The 13,623-nt window shown below is 42.9% G+C and overlaps 1 protein-coding gene across 4 annotated transcripts in view; it reads right to left on the reverse strand.

Annotated features, from left to right (window-relative positions):
• NTRK2 (neurotrophic receptor tyrosine kinase 2) overlaps positions 1-13,623 on the reverse strand; it is a gene marked incomplete at its 3' end in the record, with an annotated part of 377,788 nt that overhangs the window by 214,383 nt on the left and 149,782 nt on the right. Inside the window, exon 13 of one of the 4 annotated variants that reach the window (XM_079925511.1) lies at positions 4,721-9,856. The exons of the other annotated variants lie outside the window; for them this stretch is intronic. Coding sequence (XP_079781637.1) covers positions 9,819-9,856 — 38 coding nt within the window. Of the gene's footprint in view, positions 1-4,720; positions 9,857-13,623 lie in introns of those variants that run through there. 4 annotated transcript variants of the gene reach the window in all.

Raw genomic sequence — 13,623 nt, forward strand, 5'->3', positions numbered from 1 at the left:
GTGTATGTGTGTGTGTGTGTGTGTGAATTAAGTCTTTCCTTGATGGTGTCTCTCTCTTGCTCTCTCTCTCTCTCTCTCTCTCTCTCTCATTCAGACACACACACCATCCCACTTCAATGAACATATTCCACCCAACCAATTGTAAATTTAAAGTTTAATTGTGAAAATTAAAGAAAGGATAAAGCATATTTGTGTGTGTTTGTGTTGGGTGGAAAGGGAACCAGAGGAAAAGTAGAGGGGAAAAATAATAAAAGGAAAAGAGAAAATAGGTACCAAGGTACCAAGGCCTGGGATAGCTTTCACCAGTTTACACTGGGTCAAAAAGAATTAGCGCCACCAAGGTGAAGAGCAGAGGTCTGATGACTATCTCGGAGCAGGCAGCCGAGGCTCCCACAAGAGACAAAAAAAGCACTGTCCTTAGAGAGTCAGGGCCAAAAGCATGGATTTCCTAGGCAGAGAGATCTTATTTGTGTGACCTTGCACAAGTTACTTAACTTTCCAAGCCTTTTTTTCCTCGTGTGTAAAGTATGCATGATAACAGTGTCAACATTACAGACACCGTAACTGTATAACCGTAGCCCAGGAGGTCAAAGATGGTGTCTGTTTTGATAACTGTGGTAATCCCCCCAATGCCTGGCTCATGTCTGACCTATAATTAACAATTAATACTTATTGAATTTTGAATAGACTTGATCTAAGATAAAACAAGATCATGTATTAAAGAATTTAGTATACTTATGTCTCAGTTGGAGTCGTGTCAAGTAAAAAGAATTCATGGGATGATGTAGAGACATACGGGCAGGTTAAAGGGACGCACAAGAGGCAGTGAGGCATGGAGACGGACCATAGTGGGAAGCTTTTCCCACCTCTAGGGTTGAAGGGACAGAGGAGCCCATCGGCATTCAACTCAACAGTATTTAGAGCAGGAGGGCCATGGAGAGGTAGCTGGCCTCCCCTAAATCCAGGTGCCTGGGTAAATGCAGAGAGAAAACGTTGTCCAGGGAGTAATCTCTGAAAAGCCTGAAGCACCCTAATAGACTGTCTTAGTTCATGTTAAAAACCTAGAACTCCCCCAAAAGGCCAAACAGTGCTGGCGCCTCTATACTTCCCACCCGGCTCAAGGGTCTTTAGTGAAATTGCATGAGCTTTATCTGAAGCTGAATGCCAATTCTTAAAGCAATCTAATCTACAGTTTCATTTAGCGATTCAGCATGACTAATTACTGTATGATGAGAATTAGTAGAAAGGGATGGAAGGGTGGCAAATCAACACAAAAGAGGCTTTGCCTTTCCTCCTTGAGAATACAATAAATTCTTTAAAAGAAGAGAGAGAGAGAGAACTGTCTGTTCATTAGTTTATGGCTGAGCAGAAATTTTAATTCAGTAAACACAGGCACCAGGGTCTCGCGGTATGTGAGATGTGACTTGACCAAATGACTGGAAAATTAGCATGTGCCCTTGGCAGTCTCTCTCAGTCACTGGCTGCAGACAAGACATGAGGGGACAGGAGCGACGATGTGACCACACTGCTCAGATGCTGGCCTGTCTCGTTGTGTTTCCGAGGCAAGGAGCCACTCAGGCATCTCCCAACACCTTGTTCCAAAGTGCAGATCCTCTCCAAGGAGGTGGCAGGATGTGTCCTCAAGCGAAGCTTCCCACCACGTCCCAGACCCACACCCTCCCCAAGGTGGTTTCCCTGCCATCACATACACTCACTGAAGAGCAGTGATTGCTCCTTTTGAATGAGAAGTACTCCAGCTCAAGAGAGAAGAGAAAATTCGCTTTACAACCATGAAAATCAACAAATCCTTCTTCAGGTACAACGGACAAAGCAAACATGCTCTGGGTTTTCATTAGCTAATTAGCAACAAACACATACTGGATGCAACTTCTCTGTTTCATAAGGTAAAATTTAGAAAGCACGTGCCAAGTCCACTATGGTGCCACAGACTGGCGAGTCAAGATTGGCAAGGGCTTTGTGAGAGGCACGAATTACTGGAGGTAATGGGGAGGTGTTTACTGGGATAGAAGAGCCTCTCCAGTGACTTCAATTAGCCTTACAATCCTGCATCTTTTTTTAATATAAATTTATGTATTCATTTATTTATTTTTGGCTGTGTTGGGTCTTCCTTGCTGTGTGTGGGCTTTCTCTAGTTGCAGCAAGCGAGGGCTACTCTTCGTGGCAGTGCGCGGGCTTCTCACTGCAGTGGCTTCTCTTGTTGCGGAGCACGGGCTCTAGGCGCGCAGGCTTCAGTAGTTGTGGTGGGCAGCCTCAGTAGTTGTGGCTCATGCGCTCTAGAGCGCAGGCTCAGCAGTTGTGGCGCATGGGCTTAGTTGCTCCACGGCCTGTGGGATCTTCCCAGACCAGGGCTCGAACCCGTGTCCCCTGCATTGGCAGGCGGATTCTTAACCACTGTGCCACCAGGGAAGCCCCAATCCTGCATCTTGACAACAATAATCTCTGCTCAACTGCTAGTGCTCGTAGGAGTGACCACTGGGCATTTGCATCGTCCTGAGGGTGCCGTAGCCACCTCTCTGGGCTCACCCCAGTCCTGGCCCTGCTCAAGGGTCCCCCCCATGCCTGCTAGGTGTTTCAAGCACCGGCTCTCAGAGCCAGCCTACCTGAATTCAAATCCTGGTGTTACCACTTGTTAGCTAGGTAACCTGGGGCAAGCCCCTCAGTCATTCGGTTCCTCAGTTTCCTAACCTTTCAAATAGGAGCAATATTAGCTTCTGCCTCATAGGGTTGTTGGGAGAACCGTGAAGCACTTAAAACAGGGCTTGGCACACAGTTGGAAATCAACACCTATTAACTATGGCTACCTTTTAGATCCTATGGTAAATATTGCTTTAAAATGTGCTAGAAAAGGTGGTAACAACAGTAAAAGTACCTTAAATTAGGTGCTGGTAAAAACTTCAGTGCCACTTACTTAAAATGATTTAACAAGAAAAAAGCCCAAATTACCAAATGTTTCCTAAATAAATGAAATTTTATTATTTCAAACGTGACCAATCACGTGTTACCTGCTAGAGCTATCACGAAAAACTACCTCAGGAAGCAGAAAAGTTATTTGTAACCCACTGCCTGTAAATACTTGTTTCTAAGGGAACTTGAAGCAAGTCTTTCCTTTCAAACAATCTCTCAGCCAATTTGTTTGTTATTTTTATTCTTAGGCAAAGATTTTCAAACGGATAATTCAAAAGTCAGTTAATGGAGACCCCCATCCAAATGATTAAAAATTCTGAATTAATGAAATGAGAACAAAAGAGGAAGACCATATTTGGGATATGACCTTCAATGCTTTTCTTCCAGAATCCTCAAACTACAGAGCATCGTTTGAACTCACTGAATAATCATAATATAGGCCGGAACAGACCATGTCCTCCTCTTTTATCAAAACCAAATCTGGTTATGATCAATGTGCAAGAATCACCTGGAGGGAATCTAGGAACAGAATTAGGATATCTCCTGAGAACGTTCCAAAGTGGTCTTCACTGCTTGGATCACATCCAGAATGACCCAGGGAGGGAAGTTCCCCTTCACTTAGACTCCGTTATTTGTACCCACGCAATCGCCGTGTGACCAATACAGGCAAATGAGTCTGTGATGCCAGGGCATTTACGGAGGCACACCCAGGCGCAGTGCAAACCCACATCCTTCCGAGTATTTTTATTAGTGATACCAAGTGCCCCCCCACGTGCACCACCTCATTCAACTCTCATAGGAGCCCAGTGCGGAGGCACTACTACTATCATCCTCATCTGAGGAATGGAGTCATGAAATAGCTTTCCCAAGGTCATTCAGTTTGTGAGCAAAGCTGGGATCCAACGCCTACCACCTCAAATTACCATACAACTTTCCAATGGCCAAAAAAACCTGTTCTCAGCTCAGCAAATTTAAAAGGGCCTTTAGAGAAAGCACAAGTCACCAGCACTAACCAGGCTCTTTGAAGACAGTCAGCATACTTGGCTCAGTAGAACATCAGGTCACGTTTTTCTAATCCCTAAGTCTTCGATTTGGAGCAAAAACCTTTGCAAGGTTACGAGAAGGTGAAAGCAGTCTCAAATGAATCAGAGCTGGGAACCTTGCTTTTAGCTCCTATCCGAAAAGGGGAAAACGAGGAAGAGACAGTGTGGCCAGGCAGGAAATGGAGACCAAAGGAGTGTGAAGTACGGGCACCAGGTTAACAGTCAAGGTTCAAGATGGTACCTTATCTCCGTGCCCACGTGTCTTCCTCTCTCTCCCCCTCCCATGAAGCACAGGTCATCATGTCCATTTGACCACAAAGTTACTTAGAATGGAGGGGCAGAGCACCAAGTATACCTCCTTCAGGAAGCCGAGTCATTCCAAGTTTTGAAAATACCGAAGAATTTCTCACTGGATATAAGTTTTATTTTTTTAATTCCCTTAAACTTTTCTGTTGTTTTTCAGGATTGCCTTTTAGCCAATGAAAATAGATCCGATGCAGGAATCAGTAAACCATAAATGTATTACTCACATTGATGAAAATCTTAAAAGTCGTATTTTTAGAAGAGATTTATTTCAGAATCTACAGTGGATTTGGGACTCCCCCCAAACTCCCAGTGACATTTCTCACACTTGCTTCTAACACCTTTAGTCTTGGACACCACCAACGACACAAGGGGTGATGGTATGTACTTGAAGAAGGGGGGAAACATACAAGTCCCTACACAGAATGCAAGACACATGGAGATAAATTATAAAATTTTATTGGTTTGTTAAAAAAAAAATGAATGAATTCAGCAAGTACATTTATGGTCTATCCACATTGTTAAAACAGCACTTAAAAATAAAATAAAAATGATTATCCATTATTTACAGGAAACATGAAAAAAATGACTTTAAGACCTGGAACATTATGGGGAAAAAAAACAGGGCATGAGAATGATTCACAAGCTGCCTATATGGATTACAGCAAATGGATCTGAACACGACATGAGGATTTGCCGTTCTCTGGAGTCTCTTGCTATTTTTTTCCTTTTTGTCTTTTCAGCTTCACTGAGGTATAATCAACAAAGAAAACTGTAAGATATTGAAAGTGTACAGTGTGATGATCTGACATATGTATACACTGTGAATAGAATCTCTTGCTATTTTATATTTGTTTACAGAAGCTCCATTCATAAATAGACTGTCTTAAAATAAAGGTGGTGAAAATCTCTGTTCTTTTCTTTGCCTTTCACACACTTATTTTTCTGTGAAAACTAAGACTCCTGACATAGCCAATGTCAACCCATCTTGGGTGCTCGCTAATGACCAGCCCAAGGCTCCAAGCCACACTAGCCTGAATTAAACTCAGGGTGATTTCTCTGTCAAAATCAGATGGCTGGAAGGTCCCTTTGTTCCTGAAGACCAAAACAAGGAAATGGGCTAACTTGAGATGAAAACTGCCTTCTGTAACAACCGTGTTCATGTCACTTTCTGGATTGGGAACTCTGTTAACTTAACTCAGCCTGGCAGCACCCTGCAGGAAATTACATCCTTGCCCTGTCCAGCAGGGTCCTTAACCTTCCCAGGTGCCCTTGAATAAACCTGACATGGTTTGCAGGTGCTGTAGGTGTGTGAACACAACAGAACACACTTAATAGAACGGCTACCTCTGTCCTAGTTTCCTGGGAGTCCAGTCTGCTGAGTGGCAGAACCCCAAGGGGTCCGCCGACCTTGACCACACAGGAACGGCACAGCACACGTGGCTGCATGCAGCCACCCTGTGAAGACCCTGGATTTTATGGAATCTGTCTGTTACCTAGAGTCTGGACAAAAGAAGATGAAATGAGCTTCTATTGTAGTGGGAGGAAATTAGATGAAAACAAAGGGAGGAGTTCTAGACAGAAAACAATAGAGCAGGTGAAAGCGGAAATCATCCACTCTCGGGTGGAGGGAGAGAAGAGTTAGTATCAGTCCCGGTTACTGCTTTGATTCCATTTTGCAATGGGGAAAAAAAAAAAAAAATTGGTGTGTGCAAAGCAACCAATAAAGCAAATAAAAATAAACTCTCAGTTTGTCATGGAGTCAATTTGGAGTGTTAGAGAGAGAGAAAAGAGCCAAGGTTTTTAAGACAATCAAGAAAAAAATAAAGAGAAGAGGAAAAGCAGGAGCGCCTCCATCATGCTGGCCCTCACTCCTGGCAGTGACCTGAATTCCTGCCTGTACTCCTTGAGCTGTTTACTCCTACAGCTGCTGAATCCTGATGGCCTCTGCTCTGTCTGAGGGGGAGCTGCAAGCCTCAACCACTCTGGGTGTGATTCAGGATTACCTGAAGGACTTGGAGGTAAAAGCAAAGCTCTGGGTTCTGCATTGCGGGCTTGGAGCTGGGATTGTTCACGTCTCATCTCTGCTCCTTACTCTTGGAAAGAAGACTCCGTGGGTCAAAATGAAACCAGTCCTTGCTGGAGACCAGGAGGGAAAATCCTTGAATCCGACTGTCTCTAAAGTACGTGGGGATTCACTTCGCCTGTTGAGAGATGGCCCTCCTTTGGCCTCAGACTGATGTATCACATGATGACAGTGGGAGTTTCTTCATCTTTCTCAGTTGCCTCGGAGGGTCTCAGTGGGACCCGATTCAAGATACAGGACCTGAACCACGCCTCTTGAAGATGACACACCTGTTTTTCTTTTACCAATGGCCCTATCGGTATGTTAAGGACATGCATGAAATGGGGCCATGTGCTTTCCCATCTGAACCTGGCTGCCCCTGAGAGGGCCAAGCGACATGAACACCGGTGAAAAGAAAGTCGTGTCAGACAAAACAGGAAGTAGGACTCACTAGGTGCTTCTGGCCACGTGGAAGTGGGGCCCACTGCGGGATTGGGGGAAAGCATTGCTACAAGAGAGTTCCAGGCAGGGTGAGAGAGCCAAGGTTCCAGCTAGCGAAGCTATAAGACAGCCCCAAATTAAGTGACATGCTGCAGATCCCTGGGTTGCTAAACTCAAGGGTACTAAAGCGCTCGACGGCGGTGCCAGGAAGTGTGTTAGCAAAGGCAAGATAGTGGGATACGTTAAGAGAACAATGATCTTGCTTTAAGACCAAAGTAACAAACTGGCAGCCCACAGACATGTTTTGTTGGCCTACATAATGTTTTAAAAATAACTGAGCCAACTTTTTAAAAATAGGGACATTTCAGATAAAATGTCCAGGTTTCAAGTTTCTCTTAAAGAGTCAGAAGGTTTGGAAATTTGGGCCTATCCTTGGGAGGCACGAGTTGGCTGGGTCTAGGTGACAGCTGCCCCACTGGAGCGGAGGGTGTTCGCTTATCCGGCTCACGTTGTTCATTTAGGGTACCTGCCTCGAACTGAAATGCCACAGCCTTGTTGGAGGGTGACAGACTTGATTTCAGCAAAACTGCCGCCTTTCCTTCTGTAATGCTGAAAAAATGCACAATACGTGCCTTTAGGAAGCTCGAAAAAGATTCCTTATAGGGGACATCAAAAGCAAAGGATGACAGAGGTGGTCTGGAGTATAGAAATGAGAAGCTGGGCTGCTGATTGAGGTCTTCAGGGATTAAAAAAAAATGAAAAGAACACAAGACCATATGAAACCATTTTCCAATAGCCTGATGGTTTCATCATTCCCTAGGAGATGTCAACTGCTTGTTGATAGATTCAATTGCCTTATCTGTCCACTTTTCTCCATTTTAAAACAAAAATCTACCCTGCAATTCTTTTAGCTGCTGAGGGCAAATATTCTTTTTTTTTTTAGGGTCTGGGATACTTCTAAAATAGTCCTTAAACTGTTCACTGCCTTTTTATAGCTCCACGGAATAACATAAAAGCTTTAAAAAAAATTGTACCAAATGGCCGATATTTAAGAACCCTTGCTGTCCTGACAGCCTCTGCTTGGCTCTCAGTTTGAATTTCATTTTTCTTTCAGGGGGCAGGATTTCTACAATTAGCTGGCCTTTTTGTAAATCAACACTTTGGGGAAAGATCAAAATCTAAGTAGTGACAGGAACAGTCATTCAACAGTGAGCAAGAAAATGGGAATTCAGAGAATATTGAGACCTCCCCATACGCAGGGTCAGCTGCCCTCACACTCAAATATCTTTTTGGAAAGACAACTTCTGAGAACAGCAGCCTGTTTATGCTTTGGAGAAACCTCCCTTCTTTCAGGAGTGGGTATAGAATAGCCAAGTCAAATGCTGTAATCCATAGGACTCCGTGAAATGTCTGCATCAAGCAATAACATACTTAGTGGCTAATGTAAAAGACAGAGTATAAAATATTCATCACCCATAACCTTTTTATATCAAGCGGTGCCTAAATGGATCCTGGTTTATTGAGATTAATGCCTTGGTTACACAGGATTCAAAACAATGTTTCCAAATATGTTGGACTAGTTAAAAAAACTATAAAACCTTAAAGCTGAACTGCAAAACTTTAGTAACCATCTCCCCTCCAGAAAAGGCTTTTTGAAAACGTCAGTAAGTTTCCAGTTCAGCTGTGGCATCTATATGCAGACGCTCACAGTCAGAGCCAATTGTGTTTTCAAACAAAATGCTCCAGGCCTGGCTCTGAAGTTCCCCTAACAAGAAAGGTGTGAAGCGGGGCAGGGGCAGCCAAACCTCACTTCAGGACAGGGATCCTGCCTGCTGCACACTAAGCAAAGCGTACAAAGGCCACCGTGAAGGCCAAGTGCGTGAGACAGTTGTCCACATAAGACTAAGGCAGAGATGCAGGATTCTGTAGCTCTAAGGCTGCCCTTGCAGCATTGAAGCTGGACATTATAAAGCACATATTCATTAGCGACCTGCCACCTCTGTGCTGCTGGGGTCAGGAAGAACCGTCCAGCCCAGGAAAACCCAGCAGAGTGTAGTACGTTGTAGGGGGACTAGGCTTCTTAGAATATAGTCTCCTGCTCACAGCAGGCCAGCCATTCTGCTCACAGGCCTTTTCAGAGTAGAAAAGCTGCACTTCTGTCATGGGAACAGCATGAGATGCTGCGGCCTTCTTACTCGGCAAACTTCTAAAAAGCAGGTGGATCACAGAGGTCAAATAAAAGGACATATGCACCATATGCATATATTTCACTCTTTTTCTGGAACTGACTATGACTAACTGAAATCCACAGCCCCTGACCAAATAGCTTTTTCTTTTCTTTTTTTTTTTTTTTGCCTGGTGATAAACTTTAAGGAAATCATTACTGTTGACTGCGTGGCTCTGGACCTTCATGACCAGTGAAGGAAAGAACCTCTCAGGGATACCCCCGAGTCCCCACAGCGATGGTGGATATGCCCTTAACTCTTTTAGTCACTGCATTCTAGGTGGGAAAGTGAAACTTTTTGAATTCAGTACTGATTAAACAACAGCAGAAAACAATGCTAAAATTCATGTTAAATGGAGATTAGACTGTTTAGTGTGTACTTACACCTGTCCCTAAATTTAGATTTTTTTAAACTTTACAGTTCACCTTTAATAAACAGAAACATTGAAAATCAATACATTTCCAGTATGGTCAAACAGCACACCTTTCCAAAGAGAAGCACAATCCAATGGCATTTCATTTCCATTTTGTATTTGAACGATTGTGAGAACAAAAGAGAAGCATTAATTTAAGATGTTATCTTGACTTTCTTAGCTGCCTGTGAGCTGTCTCTGCATTGGTGTCCCCCATTCACAGCTCACAGCACCTGCAGGCTTCGTGCAGTATCTCCTGCAAACACCACCCACATCTACCAGAAAACCCCAGATCAGTGGCACTTCCCGGGAGAAGCCAATGCCAGCCCCAAGAGTCCAGCTTACAAGGCAGCATCAACCAACAAGCACCACAGCCCCCTTCTCTGTCTTTTCCTTTATTTCAGCTACCCATCCAGTGGGATCTTATGAAACAAAACAAAACCTAAAAGAAACACAAAATAAAACATAAGTCATGCTCAAAAGAAAAATCAATGGAAATTAACAAGCAAGTACAGTCACTATTAAAAGAACATAATAAATAAAAATCAAAATTAAGACACAACATGGAATATGCTTGAAAACATAAATACAATATAATTACAAAACAGAAATCAGGAGAAAATGGCAGTCTCGTTACCGAGCAACTTAGTTTTAAACTTAAGACTGATTTTACGTGGCACATGAAACACAGGAAAGAAATGCAAAGGATTTCTGCACACGTTTCCACCCACAACTGTATCAGATGTTAACATCTTAATTTAAGGAGGAGAAATCTGTGCACAACATAAGATGACTCCTGAATAATTTTTATATATAGGGAAAAAAATAAAATTCAACAACAAATATCTACCCAAATTCTCATTTTCTTTTCCCGCCTATAAAACCAAGTTATTTCTAAAATAACTGATTAATTACTCAGCCATATCAGAGAACTGGCTGGCTTTAACCAGTACAATATTGAGCCCACATGAAGATTTAGATTCTTTTTCAGAAATCCTACTATTAAATAATTAACCGCCTATATTTAAGTACCATACCATACCTATGGCACATATATATAATCTATTACATAGCATATGGTATACAGCATGAAGTATATTGTATGTATATACGTTACTTACACAATATAAGACATATAGTGTCTAGTACATATAATATATAAAACATATATAATACTTAACATCAATTCATTCTACAAACATTTACTGAGAACTGACCAAATAGTAGACACTGTAAGGCATGGTGCCAAAATAAAGAAAATGGATTCCTTGACTTCAGATACTTCATTGGCCACAGATGGAGAAAGATGAGGGAATAACTTACACAACAGGTAAAAGCTAATCTGCTTTCTGCGGGGCTGTCTTCTAAGCTCTTTGCCAAATCAGCCCTTTTAATGTCACTATAACCCTAGGAGATAGGTTCTATTATTGCACTCTCTTTACTGGTGAGAAAACTGAGGCCCAGAGAGTGAAGCAGCTTGCTCAAGGTTAGACAGCTAGTGTGTGATGGAGCTCAGGTTCTGACCCAGGCGCTCGCCTGCTATAGCTACCCTGCCATGACCTTATGTGGAGGGACAAACTCTCTGTGAGCTTGCCTATGAAAACCCAGCAGGAACAGGGAAGGGTCTATCACATAGAATTCTGTGGGTAATGTGCATGAATCTTCATCAGATTCCTAAGTGACAAAATAGATGACATCATAGTAGAGACCCCCAAGATATTTCCAAGACGTTTTAAAGTTCAGCTTTGGAAGACGCTTCTAAACCCTACCCTCCAGACTCTCGATCTTCCTCAACCTGGTGTTTGGTCTGCCAAGTGCTGGTGTCATCTGCCTCCAGAGCTGTCATTACCATCACTAATCTGTATCATCATTTACTACAACACTAAAAGAGTCCACGGAGCTTAATTTCCATCGCATTTCTCTCTCCCGCCCCTCCAGGTCTCAGGAAAATAACTGGGGACAGAGGCCAAACATCGTTTATGGATTTAATCTCCCACAAAGCACTGAGAATTTAGGAAGTACACAGTGGGCACATAGCTCGAGCATACCAAATGAACTAACCAAACACCTGAGCTATCCTTTCAGGTTTTAAGAGGGTGGATCTCAAATTCCTTCCCACTGAAACAAGTGGATTAATTTGAGGATGCCAAGTTTGCCAAAACAGGAAACACTTGGTGATACAAATAGAAGACATCACCCCCAAACGAAATGATTTGTTGATTCAATATACCAGTTTCTCTGCACATGCAATTCTGAAGGGTTTATTTGATGAAAATAACAGAACAGATTAAACTGCTAATGAAAATCTTATTTCCACTGGGGTTATGGTACAGGAACTTGAAAAGTGTACTGATGTCAGAGTGTTTAATCGGAGCCAGGCCGCTCTTCCTTTACTTCTATTTGCCACTTTCTTCTGTCATGAACTTCCCCAACCTCCACTACAGGCTCTTTAATTATTCCAGTTGGGAGACACAATTTGCTTGGCTAAATGCAAGCTCTCTTGGACTGCCATCCACTCAGGCTGCAACAGCATCTTCCCCATCTAGGCTGATGTCGTGTCGCTCTTTAACCTTCTTCTGCTTTGCCTTTGTACCCTTCTCAGAGACACACATCTCAGCTCCACACACCCATGCAAGAAAAGCAAGTGAAGCCACCCTAAAAACACACTCGATGACTTTCTTGAGGAAAAGCCAACTTGTTACAATGATAAGCAACATGCAGTGTCTCTGTTCAAAGCATCACTTATACCACCCCTCACCTCAAGGAAGGCACGTCAACCTCCTCTCCATACCCTTGATTTTCACATACTGTTGCTACACTTAAGATATGCCACCATCTCATGAAAAATTAGTTTGATTTAAAGACTTGACTATTTATAAGGAAATGCATCCAATGCTTCATGTTTCCAAGGGGTTGACAGTAAAATTCAATTAGGGCCCCAATTTACCTACCGGGATCTTATGACTTATGCCCTCTCATGTTATAAGAAACTCACAAAAGGGGCCACAAAATGATATAAAACAATAGATAATTATTTTCTCCTAGTGAGGGGGAAAGTTTTTAGACCACAACAAATGGCTGAACATCTTGTGGGTTTAGCAGCCAAATGAGCTGTCTAGCTTCTGAGCCTGAAATATAGATATTTTGACAATGTGACATTATGAAGCGTTTGCAGAATTCCGATGGTGTACGGTAGTTATCGTGACAACAGCTCCTTTATCAAAAACAACTCTAGAGAAACTCTGCCACCACTGCTTACACTTAGTTGAGCTAAATAAGAACAAGGATAAAGCAGGTGCTGAATGAGAAATGTGATGTAAAGTTGAAAGCAGAGAAGAAAAACCCGGATGTGTCTCTGCTATTTGCTGATTCCGGATCTGCTCATTGACCTCTCCAAAGGGAAGGACTGGGGTGGGGGCTGAAGGTCAGTGAAGCACTGTGCTTTCTTTGCCATTGGCTTCCGGCTCATTTAGATTTCTTTACATTCAAACGTGCACACATTTTCCTCCTATTACTCAGAAGCAATCAGCCATAAAATGGCAAGGATCTGCAGTACATTTAAATTAACAGCAATTTATCTGGAGCAAAAAGGAAAACTGCTGAGTCGAAAGGATGCGAAGGGAGCGGAAGAAAGATGCAGCTGCAATCTAAAAAAGCAAATCTTATCACATTTGTCTTTGGAGAAGTAGAAAACGGCCAGCTTGGTGTCTGCAGGGCACGGTGCCACTTTGGAGACAGGATGGCGGCTAGGGTGCCAGGATAGCAGCTCACCTTCATTGGAAAGCAAAGCAAAGCAAATGTCCCCAGAGCCTTCTGGAAAATGTTTACCAGGTAAAAATCAGAGAATATACTCCTGTGTTCTCATAGTATTAGGTACCTAGGAAATGGTGGGGGCAAAAGGTTTCCTTCACAATGTTAGACTTGAGCCAGGTGCAATTCCGTTTTATTTCAGCACCTGGGCTTAAACCCCGATTGTCCTAACTTGACATCTGTGGAACATTTAATATCTGTTGGTTGTTGCATCAACTAGCCCTTGCTGTCATGCTTTTTCATGCTTTATTTTATAGGTGACTCAGCCCGAATGGCTGTTGTGATATGTCCAAGGTCACCCAGGAACACAGTGAGAGCTGATATCTAAACCTCTGGATGGTCAGTCCATCTTTTAAAATGGTATCACCAACACCTGTGGCGGAAATTTCCCAATAGGTA

This window comes from Stenella coeruleoalba (genome assembly GCF_951394435.1).
Source record: "Stenella coeruleoalba genome assembly, chromosome: 7".
NCBI lineage: Eukaryota > Metazoa > Chordata > Mammalia > Artiodactyla > Delphinidae > Stenella > Stenella coeruleoalba.